Source organism: Sinohyriopsis cumingii, chromosome 17 (assembly GCF_028554795.1).
Source record: "Sinohyriopsis cumingii isolate HCF-2022 chromosome 17, ASM2855479v2, whole genome shotgun sequence".
NCBI lineage: Eukaryota > Metazoa > Mollusca > Bivalvia > Unionida > Unionidae > Sinohyriopsis > Sinohyriopsis cumingii.
The window spans coordinates 113,279,001-113,297,987 of record NC_142977.1 but is presented as its reverse complement, the minus strand read 5'-3'; the positions used below and the strand labels follow the sequence as shown (position 1 = coordinate 113,297,987).

General features: G+C 42.7%; 1 protein-coding gene across 2 annotated transcripts in view; it reads right to left on the bottom strand.

The window, feature by feature from the left end:
- The window catches only part of LOC149779686 (fibroblast growth factor receptor-like 1), a 197,535-nt gene that overhangs the window by 9,825 nt on the left and 168,723 nt on the right, over nt 1-18,987 (bottom strand). For both annotated transcript variants that reach the window (XM_089940531.1, XM_089940532.1), the window contains exon 14: nt 17,976-18,129. In XM_089940531.1, the coding sequence (XP_089796657.1) occupies nt 17,976-18,129 (154 nt within the window). The remainder of the gene's footprint in view (nt 1-17,975; nt 18,130-18,987) is intronic.

Below are 18,987 nucleotides of genomic sequence, written 5' to 3'. Positions count from 1 at the left end.
AAGTGAATCAATGCTGTGAACTGCGCTTATTTATAGGTACAGGAAGGATTGAAACGGATTGAATTCATTCACCAATCCGAACACGCGTTACAAAATTCAGTCAGCTCGCATCCAATCCGAAGAGAGCAGTCTGTGACGTCACGTGGTCTATATAGATTCGTTAGCGCTTGTGTGCAGTCAATCTATGCGACAGTGATTCAACATGACGGAAACTCAGAAAACGATCCATTCGGGTGCACCAGCAGGGGAGACTGCCCAAGGGAACCCGGACTTACTTTCAGAAGAGGTACATTGGGATTTTGTGGATTTTCTTACCTCGCAAGAATTTGTTCCGGAACCTTCGTTACCTTCTTCATTACCGCAAGTGGAGAATTTTAGACAGAGACAGAAAGAAGAATTGGAGAAATTTATGCAACGACAAAAGGAAGCGGAACAAGCTTTTCTCCTACAGCAACAGCAACAGCAACAAGAAGAGGTAAGAAATAAACAACAGCAACAACAGCAAGAAGAAGTAGCAGCAAAGAAACAAGAGGGTGAAAATCAAACGGCTACGGTACTGTTGGACATTTTAGCGGAGTTAAGAAGTCTGAAACAAATGTATCAGACTTCTTTATCACGACCGAAGAGAATACGACCTTCCCGAGCTAAACACGCCAACCCTGTGACTAAGCCTGTCGTACCACCCTTAGTGATTTCAACCCAATCATCAGAAGTAGGCCTTGGCCGTGGCAAAGGCTTAAGGCAGTTAAAGTTGATTGGTTAAACTCACCCCTACACCAAAATAAAAAGGCCCTTTTCAGGGCCACCCACATTTCTCGAAAAGAAATACAATTTCAATTTGCCAATAACTCAAAAATAAACCCCACCCATTTTACCCTTATTGTACGTGTCTGTGTATGAGTGCGTGAGTGTAGCTTCTTATTTTAAAATCAAAACTCAAAGACACTTACCTTATATCATTCATGTATTCTTTTATCCATTTTTTTACAATCCAATTCACAGTTCACCACAGAACACTTTAATTAAAAGTTCATTGACTTCTTCTTTCTCCTTGTTTAGTCTCTCTGTTTTTTGAATTTCTTCACCGTTTTTTCCTCATTTTCTTCCCTTCTTCTTTTCTTCTCCTGTTTCTTTGCTTCTTTTAAATAGAATTGTCTTCTTTCTTCCTCTTCTTCCTCTGAAGAATCCCTCTCTTCTTCCGAAGAATCCCTCTCTTCTTCTGAAGAATCCTTCTTTTCTTCTGACTCCTCTTGTTTCTTTTTTGGGCAATCTGGAGACCAATGTCCTTTTTCTTTACAATAATAACAGGTATCTTGACTTTTGTCTCTTTTAGTCCCTGTTTTTGTTCTTTTTTGACGGTCTGGACACTCTGAAGACCAATGCCCTTTCTTCTGACAGATATAGCAAGTATCTTGACTTTTATCTCGAAAGGAAGGAGAGTAGTCCGTCGGCTGGTCTGAAGAGAATTTTCTAATGACCCCTCGCAAAGCTCTGACGAAACGTTCCATCTGGGTAGTCTCTTCCATCGTTGTGCTCAGCTTGAGAGTGAAATGAATAGTGAAAGGACAAGACACACACCCTTTTTATATACGCTGGTTTGCCAAGACTATAAATTAGTCTATGGTGTTTAAACTTTAGTCATTTGACGTTTTGCACTCAAGATGAAACGATCCCATTCATTCGAGAAGAAAGAAGAAGAAGAAGAAAGTAAGAGGCAGAAACGTGATCTATCGCCTCGTACCAGGGCTGAAATCTTGGCACAAATTCATGCCAGTGATTTTGAAGAGGACATGAGTGAACCAGAATCCGAACCCTCTAAACCAAGTTCGTCACCCTTAGTCAACCCTGAAAAATACTATTCCATTCGAGAGACGGAAAAGTGCTCCTCTAGAAAATTTAGAACCACGGCTTACACCTACACGGTGAAGTTTAAAGATTTCAAGGCCGACGTACCCTTGGAGAAAGCAGAAGGGTTCATCACCGAGATGTGGGATTCTTTGCTCACCGCACCCAAGCGACAATGTCAACCCAAAGAAGACGATCGCTTGACACTATCCATAGATCACGACGGTTTGAAATCCCTTGTTTGGATCGAGTTTAGCAGACCTGCAGAACTAACCCCTTCCAAAATCATGGACAAGATTCAACACGTACAACAATCTAATGACCAGTTTGACATCACCGATGGTAAAGCCACACTGAAAATGGCCCACGTCTCTCTTCCTCAAGGGACAGGACGCAAAAAGATGTTATTGGTGAACGAGCTTCGCAGCATTAAGCGTAGTCTTGTCCAAATTCACAATCCTCATGACCAGATGTGTTTAGCCCGTACCATCGTGGTGGGACGAACCTATGCCAACAAGAACGACACGACAGAATGGAAAAGAACCTGGAACACTATTCAACGATCCGATCGAGCCAAACAACGAAACGAAGCAGAACTCCTGTTGCAACAAGCTGGCCTGTCCAAAGACACACCCTGTGGCATTCCTGAGATGCAAAAATTGCAAGATGCCCTAGCTCCACGCTACACCTTGAAAGTGCACCCTCAAGAAATGCGCGGGTCTCTGTTGTTTCGAGGCCAAGACTTTAAGGACGGAAAATACATTCATGTTTATCATCACGATGACCATTTCGATACCATTACCAGTATCACCGGATTCCTGGGATACAGATATTACTGTGAGAAATGTGACTATGGTTATAATAATCGAGAGCAACACAAGCATTGTGGATGGAAATGCCCAGGATGTTTGGCCTCTCCACCCTGTCTGAGCGAAGAACCAGTGCCTTGTTCGACTTGTCTGCGCACGTTTGTCAGCCCTACCTGTTACCAACAACATTTGAAAACACAAGGTTCACAGAAGAAATGTGCTTGTCAACTCCTGAGATTGTGCCCTACGTGTAGACAAGGCATACGTACCAATAATGCCAAGGCACACGTATGTCGAGGAAAGAAAAAATGTCACATTTGTCACCACATCGTGGACTTGGAACACGATTGTTACGTGCAAAAATACCAACCCCCACCAGAGAAAGAGGACGGTCACAAGAAGAAAGGCAATTTCATCTTTTTCGATTTCGAATGCATGCAAGAGACTGGCATTCACATTCCTAATTTCTGCGTGGCTCATCGAGCGTGCGAGAAGTGCATTCAAGAACCTATCTTCAGTCATTGCCCTCACTGTAGCAAGATTCCTGGAGGACGTGAAAAAATCTTTCGGGGACCAAACACGTTAGCCGATTTTGCCCAATGGGTCTTAGACGTGGAGCCAAGAGGACATCGAACGTTACGGAGATTGTCATCGTCATGCCACGGTGATGGCTCACAATTTCTCCGGATACGATGGACAGTTTCTTTTGAGGTACTATGCGGAACAAGGCACCGAACGTCCTAAAGTGACTTTGAACGGAGCCAAAATCATTTTCATGCAAGTGGGACAAGTACAGTTTAAAGATTCGATGTGTTACTTGGCCATGCCTTTGAGCCGAATGCCTAAAACGTTTGGAATGACAGAAATGGCTAAAGGGTACTTTCCACACTTTTTCAATACGGAAGCCAATCAACATGCTGTTCTACCCCATTTGCCTGAGGCTCACTATTACGACCCCGACAACATGCGTACCGAACAACGAGAAGCTTTCTACGCTTGGTACCAAGCTCACGCCTCGGACCCTTTCGACTTTCAGGAAGAAATGCTAAAGTATTGTCGTTCCGACGTGGACATTTTACGGCGTTGCTGTGGAAAATTTCGAGAACTGTTCATGGAACACGGAGGGGTCGATCCTTTGAAAGAAGCTTGCACCATTGCCAAAGCGTGTTCCTTAGTGTACCGCCAATGATTCATGCCTGAAAACACCGTGGCTGTCATCAGTCCTCAAACGACCCACTATGTCAAGCGTCAATACTCGGTCAAAGCCCTACGTTGGTTACATTACTTGTGCGACAAGGAAGACAAATGGATTCAGCATGCCCGCAACGGAGGAGGCGAAAAGACCATCGGAACGTATTCGGTAGATGGCTGGGACTTAGAAAACCCCAAGATCGTGTACGAGTTTAACGGTTGCTTATTTCACGGATGTCCCGTCTGCTACCCTGACCGTGACACTAAAAATCAGTTTTTACAACGGACCATGGAAGACCTGTACCAGGACACTTGTCAGCGACGCCTAAAGCTAGAACAGCAAGGATACCAAGTGGTGGAAATGTGGGAACACGAGTACGATCACCGTTTGAAAACCGATCCCGAGTTTAAACGCCTCGTGGAAAGTTACCAGTTCATGGACCCGCTGAACCCGAGGGATAGTTTGTACGGAGGAAGGACCAATGCCACCTGTTTGCTGTACCAAGCCGACGAAGAGAAAGGAGAAGAAATCAAATACTTGGACGTGTGTTCGCTGTATCCCTACGTGTGCAAATATTGTCGCTTTCCTGTAGGGCACCCGCAATTGTTCACGGAACACATCGACCTGAAAAACATTCGACAATACGAAGGCTTGATCAAGTGTAAAGTTTTGCCTCCCACGAACCTATACCATCCCGTCTTACCTCACCATTGTCAAGGCAAACTGATGTTTCCCTTGTGCCGTACTTGTGCCGAAACGTGCAACCAGGACCAACCTTGCCATCACAGCCAGGAAGAACGTGCCTTGACGGGAACCTGGGTCAGCGTAGAATTGTTCAAAACTCTGGACATGGGATACCAACTGTTAGAAGTGTACGAAATTTGCCACTTTCCCAAGACACAACAGTACCACAAGGGTGACCCTACTCAGAAAGGCATTTTCGCCGACTACGTGGATGCCTTTTTGAAACTGAAACAAGAAGCCAGCGGCTATCCTTCCTGGTGTCACACTCCCGAAGACCAAATACAATTCAAAGAGAAATACTACGCACAAGAAGGCATCTCTTTAGACCACATCGAAAAAAACGAAGGCAGGCGATCGTTTGCCAAAGTGATGTTAAATTGCTTGTGGGGTAAAATGGCACAACGACAGTGTTTACCCAAGACGGAATATTTGACAGAACCTTCCCGCTACTTCCAGATGATTCAAGACAAAACCAAATACATGAAACACGTGGACGTCGTTCGAGAGGATTTGATCTTGGTCAATTACGAAGAAGATCTGGACTTTGTACAAGACGACCCTTTTGGAAATGTCATCATTGCGGCTTACGTGACAGCTCATGCTCGCTTAAAATTGTACGAAGCTTTAGAACTGTTAGAAGAACGCGTCCTGTACTTTGACACGGACAGTTGCATTTACATCCATCACCCGATTCAACAGCACCCTGACATCGAAGGAGACCGTTTAGGAGCCTGGACAGACGAGCATCCCGACGACAAGATTCTAAGTTTCGTCAGTGGTGGTCCCAAAAATTACGGCTACGAATACCGGGACAAACAAGGAGAAGTGCACACGACGTGCAAAGTGAAAGGACTGACTCTGAATCATCGTACCAGTCGAGTGGTCAACTTTGGGGTATTGAAAGAAGCCTTGCAATCGGGAGAGGATGGAAACTTTAAAGTGACCACTCACCAACCGAACAAGATTGTACGTTTACCCACCCACCACATCGTCAGTCGACCCTTGGAAAAAGTCTATCAAATTGTATACCAGAAGCGAGTGCGACTTCCCAATCACTTCACCTTACCGTACGGTCACGTCGGTATTGGTCTGTATATAAAAAGGAACCCTAGGCAAGATCGATAGTTCATTGTTCATTGAAGTAACTTGCCATGTCGTTGACGAAGAAGAAACCAGATTGGTTAGGAGTCAAATGTTGGACATCACCGAGACCAGGGTTTTGAGGCTTGGACACAAGATGTGGCCTAGTATGCACGAGAGTTATTCAAGGAAAAAAGTTACTTTTCAACCTGTGTTAGTGACGGTGCCAGAAGAACCCGTCACCCAGGACAGGACTGTCGTGGACAGGCCTGAAAGACCCTTTCGGGAGGACACTTGTGTGACCTTACCCCTACTATAGAACTGGTTAGAACTTTACCCAAAACATGTGGTTGTTGTACAGACACTTGTTTTTATTCCACGTTCATGGTTATCATGTGCCTTTTATTCTTGTACTTAAGCCTTTGGCTTTTATGTATTTTTTGTCTTTCGTATTCATGTTTGAAAAAAACATTCAATAAACGTGTTCTGAAAAAGTATATAAACTCTTGTCTTGTTTGTTTTTCGTGTCACAAGTGACATTTCTCACACTATGGCTACCTCTGCTGTCTCTGCTCCCTCTTCCTCTACTGTCAAAGTCATCGACGAACACTTAGATCGTGCCAGTTGGGAGGCTTTGTATCTTCGCCATCCCTTTAACATGCTCATTGCTGGACCTAGCGGTTCAGGCAAAACCGAATTCGTCAAACGTTTGATCGAACATAAACATCATTTGATTGATCGACCCCCTCAACGAATCGTGTGGTGTTACAAAGAGTGGCAATCGGCGTACAGCCTCTTGCGAGAAAGTCAAGGCGATTCCATCGTGTTTGTGGAAGGCATTCCTAAAGAAGACGATGGCATCGTCTCTGACTCCCGTATAACCCATTTGGTCATTTTCGACGACATGTTAGGAGAAGACGAAGAAGAAATTAAACTGTGGTTCACGCGCAAAGGGCATCACCGTAATGCCAGTGTCGTTTACATCACCCAAAATTTGTTTCAACAAAGTAAAGCCCATCGCACCATCAGTCTCAATGCGCATTACGTGGTCTTGTTTAAAAGCCCTCGAGATAAATCGCAAGTGCAAGTCTTAGCCAAACAGTTAGGAACGCCTTGGTTGACTCAGGCGTACGACGATGCCACTCAAACTCCACACGCCTATTTACTCGTCGATTTGAAACCTACGACCCCCGAGTATTTGCGATTTCGTACCCACTTGTTTCACCACTGGTGCCAAGACGGAGGGCCTGTCCTGTACACGTCTCTGTCCTCGACTTCATTTCACTCCCCATAAAAAATCTATAAAAACCTCAGACCCTTTTTCGTCTGTCTCACTCTCAGTGCGAACATGACGTCCCTTCAGTCGCATCTTCCCGTCAAATTGATTCGTGCCTTGTATGGCATCAGTCGAGAAAAAGATCCACAAACACGAGCTCGTGTCTTAGAAGCTAGTCTCAAAGAAGTCTTACGATGGTTCACGGTGACAGCACGTCAATTACTCCAAGGAATCATTCAGATTCCTCATCAAACCAAACGCTTTTTCGATCGAAACAAAGTCGCTTTGGTCCAACTGGCCGATCCCCGCATCGACACTCAAACCAAAAAACAAATCATTTTGAAACCTGGAGGGAGCGGTACTCTAGGAGGGGTCATCATTCGCTCACTCTTAAGATGGGATCCTAATGCCCCCAAAGTTATCCCCAAGACAAAAGTCCAACGAAGCCCCAAGAAGAAAAAGACCAGGTCCCCAAGGAGAATTTATCCAGTGGCAGGAGCCTCCTCTGACCAGACACCACCACCACCCCGGAAAAAGAAAAGAAGCCCCCAGAAAAAGAAAAGTCCACAGAAAACTAGTCGCAAGAGAGGCACTTAGGCCAGGACGCAACCTTACACTCGCAAACCACGACCTGCCACGGCGGTGACTGCGTCTCCGGCAGCTTCACGTTTGTCCACTTCTCCGTTAATGACACCCAGAACTGAAGAGTACTTGGAGACGTTGATCACACCAAGAACTTCTCCGTTGATGACCCCCAAAAGAACTTCCCCAGTGGCAGGACCTTCCAATTTAGTGGCAGTGGCTGCTGATCACAAAGTACGTTCTCCCAAAATCAAAGTTCAAGAAAGATCGGGCATGTTACAAAGTTTACTGGATTTGTCCAAGCAAGAACTGGCTCGATTTAGTCCGTTACGTACCCCTGCACGACGTTTCATGCCTGTCCTCAAACTAATACGACGTAAAGACAATCAGTGGCAACGCGTTCCAGTATAAAAAAGGCCTGTGACCAAGTCGGGTATCAGTGTTTTTTTGGTGCTCCTGAAGACTCAAAGATGTCACCCTGCAGAAAAGCCCAAGGAAAGAAAAGGAAAGGGCTGCCACCACGTTTAGCCAAACATGGGGACATGTTATCTGTCCTGTCCAAAGCTTCTCCACCCCTACGAAAAAAACTCATTCAAACAGCCTCCAAAGAGGTCATCGATACCGTGTGCGAATGTTGTTTGAACGTTTTGAAAGGCACGATCCCTTTGTCCAAACACCAGAAACAATGCCTAGGCATACATCGTCACGTTCTTCGCCAAATGGTTCAAAAGAAAATTCCCATTCGTCAAAAAAAGAAGATGTTAGTGCAACGTGGAGGTATTTTACCTCTCTTGTTAGGCCCCATACTGAAAGGAGTCTTGGGAACCATGTTGGGAGGACTGGTGGGAGCAAGATAAAAAGGCCTCGGAAGTTCCAAGATCTCAGAATCGACCCCTGACAACCCCATGGAAGGACGAAAACTAGCTTTAGTACCTTACAAACAATGGATGGAATTCCATCGGTGGCAAGAACAACACACCCCGCATTTACCTCCCAATCCCCATTTGAGCGAGATGTCCCAGTTACAACACGAATTGCAGTCCTTGATGGATCGCCAAGATTTGTCCGAAACAGAAAAATCGCAAAAGTACGGTCAACTCTTGCAACGACTGCAACTCTTTCACCAGAAAGCTTTAGACGAAACAGCTCTACCCACTCTGAAAGATTTTAAGACCTTGATGAAAAGTCCAGCACCATCACCAGTACCAGTACCAGTACCACCAGTACCCGTGACCAAGACAGAAAAAGGAGAAGAAGAAGAAGGGTTTCAAACTCCACCAGAAAAAGTACGCAAGTTAACAACACCACCTACCTCCAGAATTGGATGGATTAAAAAGATGATGGCCACCCCTTCTTCCTCACAAGAGAAAAAGAAAGTGAAGACAGAAGTGAAGACAGAAGTGAAACAAGAACCGATATCCCCCGCTCAGACATCCTTCTCCTCTTCGACACCTATTGCTGGCCGCACACGCAAAGCATTGCAATCCAAGAAAATACCCGAAGAGAAAAAGAGTAGCATCCTCCAAGAGTGGGTGTCCTATTAACACACCAACCAACACAAAAAAATGGAAAAAGTCTTAGCCAGCATTTACTACGATCCCTCCCATCCTGCAGGTTACGCAGGAGTTCAAAAATTGTATCGTGCTGCCAAAACGCGACTGAAAAGTCTCCGTTTACCTCAAGCGCAACGATGGTTACAAGAACAAGCTACCTACACTTTACACAAACCCATTCGACGCAAGTTTGCCAGAAGTCGCACCCGAGTGGAAGGCATCGATCATCAATGGCAAGCCGATTTAGCCGATGTCTCTCATTTGGCCAGCTACAATCGTGGCTACAAATATTTGTTTTGTGTCATCGACGTCTTTTCCAAATTTGCCTGGGTCGTGCCCTTGACTTCCAAATGGAGCAGCGAGTTAGTGCGAGCCCTGCAACGGGTGTTGAAACAAAGCGGTCGTCACCCTCTTCGATGGCAAACGGACAAAGGCACCGAATTTCTGAACCAAGCTTTCCAAAAAGAATTAAAGAAACGTGACATTCATTTTTTTACCACCGAGAATCCCGAAACCAAAGCCAGCATCGTGGAACGTTTTCAACGCACTTTGAAAGAACGCATGTGGAAATATTTTACGCATCACCACACTCTGAAGTACATCGACATCTTACCGCACCTGGTGCAAGCGTACAACCAATCTTACCATCGAAGCATCGGACGTGCCCCGCAAGACGTGACTTCCGACAACGAAGTGTTGGTGTTTGAGCGCCTGTTTGGTACGTCCCCGACGAGGGCTGTCCCCGAGAAAAGTGGAATGTTGGCCGTAGGAGATTGGGTGCGCATTGGCAAAACCAAACGCACTTTAGACAAAGGTTACTTGCCTAACTGGACGACCGAATTGTTTCGCGTCACTGGACGAGTGCATGGCCGTCATCCTGCCGTCTATAAATTGGAAGACATGAACGGAGAAGTGCTCAAAGGAACGTTTTATTTGCCCGAGTTACAACGTGTCACCAAAAAAGAAGACGACGTGTACGACATCGAAAGCATTCTCGAACGCAGAACCCGTAAAGTGGGCAAACGACGTGTCAAAGAAGTCAAAGTACGTTGGAAAGGATATCCACCCAGTTTCGATTCTTGGATCGACGCTTCGCAAGTCATCGACTATAAAAAGAAGTAACTATCATGCCCTTTCACACAGCAGACGCAGCTACGTCGACCACTCCTCCTTCACCTAGTTCTTCTGTGCAAGATTTACAAAAACAACCCTTGTGGGTATGGTGTGGAGAACGTGTGCCTAAAACGCAAATCGTCTTTTTCTGCCAAATCTTCGTGGTGTATTGTGTCATCGGGGCAGCCATCGCCAATTTGAGTTTGCAACAAGGAGACAAACAATTGTGGACCATTTTATTGAGCAGTTGCATCGGTTACCTGCTTCCTAATCCCTCTCTGAAATTCACCTCGAACGGGAACCCCGGGAACCTTGTGTCCAGTGCCAGTGCCAGTCACCACTTCAACCACAACCAGAACCCCATTTTAGACGGAGGCACGCCTCTGACGTCCAGTAATATCCCCTCGGACAGCCACAGAACTCTGGAATTATGAGTCACCAAAACCAATTTTACTTAACCTTACCCAGTGACAGTTCCATGGAGGTGTTTCCCAAGAACACGTTGTGCTGTTACACGGCCAAATTACCTCAAGCCATCCAGTTAGATCACGAAGCCCATTGGGAAGTGGCTTTAGCAGAAATGATTCACCCGACCCAAGTCCTCAATGTCCTTCCCAATCAAAATTTTTTTGATGTGGAAGTTCATGACGAGCAAATGCAACAGTGGATGGATAGCAATGTCAAATATGACAAGAAAACCCGTACACAAAATCAAAAGTACACCACCTATCACTTGTTCATTCCCCCAGGCTATTATTTTAGTGGTCAACATTTGGTCAGCACCATAACCTCCAGGTTTAATGTCGTGTTTCTGAAAGCTTTGGAGCATGTCAACAAAAGTGTCACCATGGAGTACCACAAAGCAGCTCGTCGCTTCTTGATGAAATTTGAACGGAGTAAAATCATGTCCATTTTATTTTGTCCTGAATTGTTTGACATTTTGGGCGGAGACATGGACATGAGAAAGACCATGATCAAGAAAAACGAATTACCCATCGTTTACGACAACGAGGCTTTTAGCAAGTTTTTTCGTGCCCCGGTAGAACTGAACCAAGGACTGAATTTGATGTTTGTGTACTCCGATGTGGTGGAGTATAACGTGGTGGGACACACCTCCGTACCGTTACTGCGTGTCATTCCTTTCAAAGTAGATTCTGCCACGGGCGCTGACGAGGAAGGTGGAAACACTTACCACGTCCACCGCGAATTTGTACATCCTCACTATTTGCCTGTCAGTAAGTCGTATTTGGACACGGTCAACATTGCTATAAAAGGAGATCTGGGACAAAATATTCCATTCACCAAAGGAAAAGTCACGGTGAAACTCCATTTTCGAAAACGGTTCTCTCACGACTCGTAAGTAAGTCATGTATCCAGTGTACCGAGGGGTTGCTCGACAGCGAGGACACGGCTTAGGAGATATGTTAAAATCGGCCTTTCGTTCGGTGGCCCCGGTGTTGAAACCGATGGTGACACGCGGATTGCACGCCTTGAAAGATGCGGCACTGACGCAAGGCAAAGAATTTCTCCAAAATGTCATCATCGACAAACAAAACCCTAAAGAAGCCTTCATGAGGGCAGGCAAAAATGTCTTGCTGCAAACGGGCAAAGACATTTTAGGCCAACGAGAAACACATATAAATGCCCTACACGCTACCGAGTCAGGCATTCAGCAAGGACAAGGCAGAAAGAGACGACGAAGAAAACACCCTTTCACCAGACTTCAAGCGAGAAAGGCCAAGAAAAGAAGAACCGTTCGAGACTGAGACGTTTTCGATTATTGAGAAAAGAGACAAAAAAATGATGCACCGAGAATCTTGCGCTTGTTCCAAGACGGAACTGGACCTCTTTGCCATGCCCCCCACGATGATGACGATGCAAGAATCCCAGTGGGTGGAATTTCACCCCGTCTCCTCACTGACCGATTCCGCTCCCATCGAGTTTGAAATCAAAGGACAGCCCGAAGATTACATCGATCTGAATAGCAGTTACTTGTACCTGAAAGTCAAAATTCTAGATAAGACTGGAGGTGCTATAGACGATGAAGCAGTAGCTCCCGTCAACAATTTCATGCATTCCTTGTTCAGTGGAGTGGACTTGTACTTGAATAACAAACTGGTCAGTAGCAGCATGGATACTTACCCTTATCGTGCCTACCTGGAAAATCTCTTGACGTACGGAATAGATGCCAAGAACACTCATCTCAATGCCTGTGTGGTATGGGAAGCTGACGAACCTACCAAGTTTGAAATATTGGAAACTGATGAAAAGAAAGACAACAATGATGGATTTCTAGAACGAAGAAAGAGAATCACGGGAGCCGACACAAGTTTAGAACTGATGGATCGTTTGCATTTGGACATGTGGTTGCAAGAAAATTATTTGCTGAACGGGGTGGATGTCCGTCTGAGACTGAATCGTAGCAGTGCCGCTTTCCATTTGATGGCTGATAGTGACGGTTACAAAACCAAAATCCTAGAAGCCAGACTCTACGTACGCCGTGTGGAAGTGTTACCTAAAGTGGGAAACGACATCAGTCAGACGTTGAGCAGAACGACCGCCAAGTATCCCATACGACGCGTGGAAGTAAAAACCTTCACCATTCCCAAGGGACAGCGATCCATGATCGAAGATCATCTGTTCCAAGGACAGTTAGCCAAACGTTTGATCATTGGTATCGTCGAGAATACAGCCTTCAACGGAGCTGCCGAAAAAAATCCTTTCTACTTTCAACACTTTGACGTGTCCAAAATCGAAGTCAGTCGCGATGGCAAGACCTTGTGTACCCGACCTTTCGAACCTGACTTTACCAAGAAGAATTACTTGAGATCGTACTTGTCCCTGTACGAAGCCACCGGACAGTTAGGAACCAATACCAGTCACGGTATTACGTACGAGGATTATGCAGGAGGCTACGCTTTGTGGGCTTTCGATTTCACTCCAGACCAAGGCAGCGACGAGGGACATTTCCACCCTATAAAATCCGGCCAGATTCGTGTGGAAATTCAGTTTAAAGACCGAGACCCTGATGAAACGGTGAACGTCATCCTGTATGCAGAATTCGATAATACCATAGAAATCAACAGTTTGAGAGAAGTCATCCTAGATTACTAGAAACCATGGAAGACTGTTATCCCTCTTTACCTAGTGGAAAAACTTTTAGTGTTGCATTGTGGTTAAAAAATGTTAGAGTTGTTGTTGTTTAGTGTTAAGTGATTTTTGAATAAAAAATGTTGTGTTTTGAAAAAATTGTTTGATGTTATATTGTTGGATTATTGTTAAAAATGTTAGAGTTGTTGTTTAGTGTTAAGTGATTTTTGAATAAAAAATGTTGTGTTTTGAAAAAAATGCCTTTGTCTTTTGTTTAGCTATAAGAATGTTGGATTGATGCTCTTTCATTTCTTACTATCCCTCTCATGACACTCACTAAACGTTGCGACTCAAAAACCGTGTGGGGCATGTTTTCCTTCACGTCCGCGCTTTGACTTTAAGAACCGGGTTGTTTCCAGTCTAACCATCCATTGTCGACTCATCCTCCTAAGAAGATGTGCTCCAAACTAGCTAAACTCAACGAAGTCTACGTGAATTTGCATAGGGTCAGACACAGTCTGATACCGAAGCCAGAAGAAATAGAGAATGTGAGAATGTTAAAAATCACTGAAGACCTGATAGAAGAGCTCTTCAGAGAAGAAATGAACAGGGAGAAAGAAGAATGGACAGAGAAGTACAGACTTCAGAGAAAGCAGCAACAGCAGCAACAACAACAACAACAACAGCAGCAGCAACCTGAAGCTGACAGAGGCTTTGTCGATTGTCGTATCGACACCAAAGAGTTCTTCTTCTCTTTCCGAAGAAGCAGACCTATCGCCAGAAAGTATATCCTCAGAGGACATCGCATTCTTAGAAACTAAAAAAATGCCATAGCAAACAAAAAAACAGCCCTTTTCAGGGCTACCCCCCAATACTCTAGAAAAGAAATAACGATCGATTTGCCAATGTGTGTAGGTAGAGTGGTGTGAAAATAAACACTAACTCTTTTTAAAAAAATGTGAGGGTATGTGTTTGTGAGTTTGTGTGTTTGTAAGTGATCAAGTACATTGGTGTGGATAGTAGATTAAAATGATGTCTTTATTTGGTGTTTGAGGTGTAGATTTGAGGTTAGATTGGATTGCTTTGCGTATGTGGATAGTCTATTGAAGTGATTTATGAAAAATTTTAAAATAGTGATGGGTAGCATAAAAAAGTGAGTGAGTGTTTCTTTTAGGTCCGCGCGTTGTTGTTTTTGGTCATGATGTAGGTAACATCAATTTTATGTTTTTTAGGGGGATGTTTTCCTTCACGTCCGCGCTTTCACTATAAATTGAAACTCGCTGGGCAGTCTAGCTACCCTTGTTGATTGATCAACACCAAAAATGAACACGAGACTGTCTAAACTGTTGGAACTTCATGTGCATCTGGAATATGCCAGGCGCCTGTTGAATGAACTGGCCGCGGAAGCCATTGTGGAGGAGGGAAGGATAAGAGAGGAGGAGAAAAGAAGAAAAAAAGAAGAGGAGGAGAGAAGATATAAAGAAGAAGAAGAAGAGGAAAGAAGATACAAAGAGGAGGAGAGAAGAAACAAAGAAGAGGAGGAGGAGAAGGAAAAGAAGAGAAGAAGAATAAATTTCAGAATCCCAGAGAGCGAAAATTGGGATTCTGAAGCGACATATCCTGCCTCTGCTCTCTCCCCCAAAAAAGTAAAAAGTAACTGGGGGATAAGATGTGTATGTGGCGCCAGGCCTGGAAGGTGCCACCATTAACCAGGTGTCCATGAAGTTCCAAAAAAAACCCCCAGCCCTTTTCAGGGTTACCCAATACTCTAGAAAAGAAATAACCATCAATTTGCCAATGTGTAGGTAGAGTAGTGTGAATATAAACACTAACTCTTTTTTAAGATAGTGTGAGGGTACGTGTTTGTGTGTTTGTGTTTGTACCCGCTCACGTACGATTGTGTGAATAGTAGATTATGCATTTGTTTATTGTTCTTAGCGTATGTGAAGAGTATAGTTTGGGTTTTGTAAGCGCTCACGTACGATTGTGTGGATAGTAGATTATGGATTTTGTTTATTGTTTCTTAGCGTATGTGTTTGTGTGTTTGTGTTTGTGTGTTTGTGTTTGTACCCGCTCACGTACGATTGTGTGGATAGTAGATTATGGATTTGTTTATTGTTTCTTAGCGTATGTGTTTGTGTGTTTGTGTTTGTGTGTTTGTGTTTGTACCGGCTCACGTACGATTGTGTGGATAGTAGATTATGGATTTGTTTATTGTTTCTTAGCGTATGTGGAGAGTATAGTTTGGGTTTTATTATATGAAATGAAAAAGTAGGGGATGTTTTCCTTCACGTCCGCGCGTTGTTTGGTCATGATCTAGGTAAGATCAATTTTACGTTTTAAGGGGATGTTTTTCTTCACGTACGCGCTTTAAGTATAAGAACCCACAGTATTCGTCGTTCAAACCATTCTGCAAAGAATAAAAAAAGAAGATGGCTTCTTACCAAATGGACAAAATACAAACATTACAAGACGTTTTAGACAACTTAGGAATGATGGAGCAGATGTTGATAAGACTGGTTGAAGACCATTATTCCTATAGTCCCCATCGTGTAAAGATGGAAATTAATAACTTAAAAAAGGTAAAGGACAAGATTAGTGGTGTCATGAAAGAGATAAAGGAGGAGAAGGAGGCTGAAGAGGAAAGAATAAAAATAAGCAAATGGAACGAAAAGATTGAAAAAGAAGAAGAAAATGAGAAGAGGAAGAAAGAAGAGGAGGAAGAGAAGAAGAAAGAAGAGCAGGAGAAAAAAAAAGAAAGAAAAGAAGAGAAAGAGTGTTGGAGATAAAATAAGAACTTGGTGGAGAAAAAGAAGAAACTAGAAGCAGAAGAAAACCCAAAGGCCCTTTTCAGGGCCAGCCATATTTCTCGAAAAGAGATAGCCTTTCCATTGCCTACCCCTTTTTTTAAAAAAAATTTAAAAAAAAAAATCCCATATTCAATTCCCCTTTGTCCCTAAACAATCCCCAAACTCTATTCCCCCATGTTAAATTCCCCTTGTACGTATATCGGCCCACAATTTTTTTCCCATGTTAATTCCCCTTGTACGTATATTAACCCACGCTTTTTCGCCATGTTAAATCCCCTTGTAAGTATATTGACCCACGATTTTTCGCCATGTTAAATTTCCATTGTACGTATAGTGGCCCAGGGGTCTCCGTAATGCTAATTTCCATTGTACGTATAGTGGCCCACCTTACTACTGATGTGTCAACAGTCTTTTGTTGAGTCACAGTAATTCCAGGTTTTAATTCACTACAAATTCAAATGAATGTCTCTATCCAGGAATTTTATCAGAGCACTTTTGTATAACCAAAGAAAATAATAACTTGAATTCAATAATTTGAAGAAATAAAATTCAGCCCAACTGGACACAACATATAATAGAACTTGAAAGTGCTAGAGCTTATAGCACGAACAAAAAATCCTCTCAGCTACAAGATTACATAGTTCTCTACTTGACCTCAGGTCACGATTAGCATTTTCTAAAATCAACCAGTACCTAACAGAAACTAACCTTCTAGAATGATCCTGATTTTTCACAAAATAGTCAAATACACTAAGGAAATTCGAAAACCTAGACCTAGAGCCAAATAAACATATCTTCTGTTAATAATTATTCTGATTTTAAACCCATACACAGATAATAATGTAGCTATGTATTAGTTGTTTAAACAGAATAAAGTAAACAAAAGTCAACTCGGGTCAAGTAGGTCAAGTAGAAATGAACCCAATTTTGGATACGGTAAAGTTCAACATGCAATATTATTTTACAATTGCACGTAATGAAAAAATAAATAAAAATAAAATAACTAACAAACAAAACAAATTAAATATACATAACAATCGTCACAATTCAAGTACTTTTCAAATCTGCGAACACTGTAGAGATATAAAGCCAGACAAGGGAAATAACCTTGCTAAAACTACAAGACATGAATAATAAATAGTACAGCTAAACGTTATTGAGGCGTATAACTCCACATTGGTCTGGAAAATTATATAGTTTGTCTGGGAATGTCTGTGTTTTAAAGTTTATATAGATATATTTAGATTATAAACCTACAGGCCTATTCGATGCATGTACTGCTAATTATCACTGCCACAGAACGCAGATTTCACAATCCAAACTCCTTTCCATTACGTAAAGTGTGATATAACGAAACCTTGAATTATGTGAACATCATGAACCACAATGTATGAACATGAACCCTTACACACGTATACTCTCATCACAGATTTAAGTCCGCCTCGGAGGAGGGAGGTCGTGGGTTCAATCCCCGGCCGTGTCATACCAAAAACTTACAAAAATGGTACTAAGAGATGCATCTCTTGGTGCTCAGCATTTAGAGGTTATTGTTAGGACTGGTCGGCCGGGTGTCAGGATAATGTGACTGGGTGGGACATCGTGCTACATGTCTGCGGCATGATGTCCTAGTGCTAGACATCACTATAAACTGTCACACTGCAGACATCGTAGCGATATGACTGAAAAATTGTTAAAGCTACGTTAAAAATCCAAATCACACACACACACACACACACACACACGTATATTATTTCATCAATGCAAAAACAAATGTTGAATTCTTGCTTTTAAGGTCTTACGTCGCACTGAGTTTCAGTATAAATTCGACGTCCAGAGATCAGAAATAAACAATTTGAACATAAACTTAACAGATCTACTTACCCGTGTCTACCTTGATAACAGTAAGCCAAGCACTGCCATAGTTGATCCCGACAGCACTGGCAACGAGGCACGTGTACCATCCGGCGTCTTCCTGTGTTACATTACGAATCACTAATATCTGAGGATCTTCCATTTTTTGGCTGAATCCAGATTGCTAGAAACAACATATAAAATCCAGATTGCTAGAAATAACATATAAAATCCAGATTGTTAGATATATTGCAGATTATTTTAAAACTTTGTGCATTATTTTTTCTATATAACCAGTTTAAATGGTTAGAAAAATTTCCAGGAGGTAAAGTATGCGACAAATTAATAGGAAATTGTTTTTAGTATTAAATAAATGATTTTGTCGTCGTGTACTCATATTCTCATTCAAAATAAATATTAAATAATGATGAGAAATTATTTCATTAGATTGCCATTAAAACAAACAAATAATTTTCTGCTCAGTGTGTTTTTTTTTTTTTCATACGGAGCATAAGTAACTTGAATAATTTCAGTTGTCTATTATGATGATATTGATATGACAAAATTCAACTGTCCTGAATTTTATTATATATGAATGGTACATAATTTTGCATATGTCTTTTAAAATGGTACATATTTCGATTTTGCTGAATTAAGGAGTAGCTGACATTCTTTTAAGATGATTAGTTCTTATTTAAAAGTAAAGTGCACCAAACATAATGTTGCTGATTGTTGTTTTTTGTTTTTTTAAATCGCAGAGTTCAGAACAAGGAGTTCGTTCCAAGGATCGAATCGTAACATACCTATATTTTCCACATTATACCTATACTATGATGTGGAAAAGAAACCTTTCAATACAAATTTGTCAATATTATAATCTCGATAGTTGTATTCACTACAGATTATACCTTTACCTTTGAACGTTAAACAGGGAAGCAAGCCTTCACAATAGAGGTGTATAGCGAGCACGCTACAGATTGATCAGAACCCTGATGCTAGGGTTTGATGTCATGGCTGTTGCTGATTGCTTCCATTAATAGAT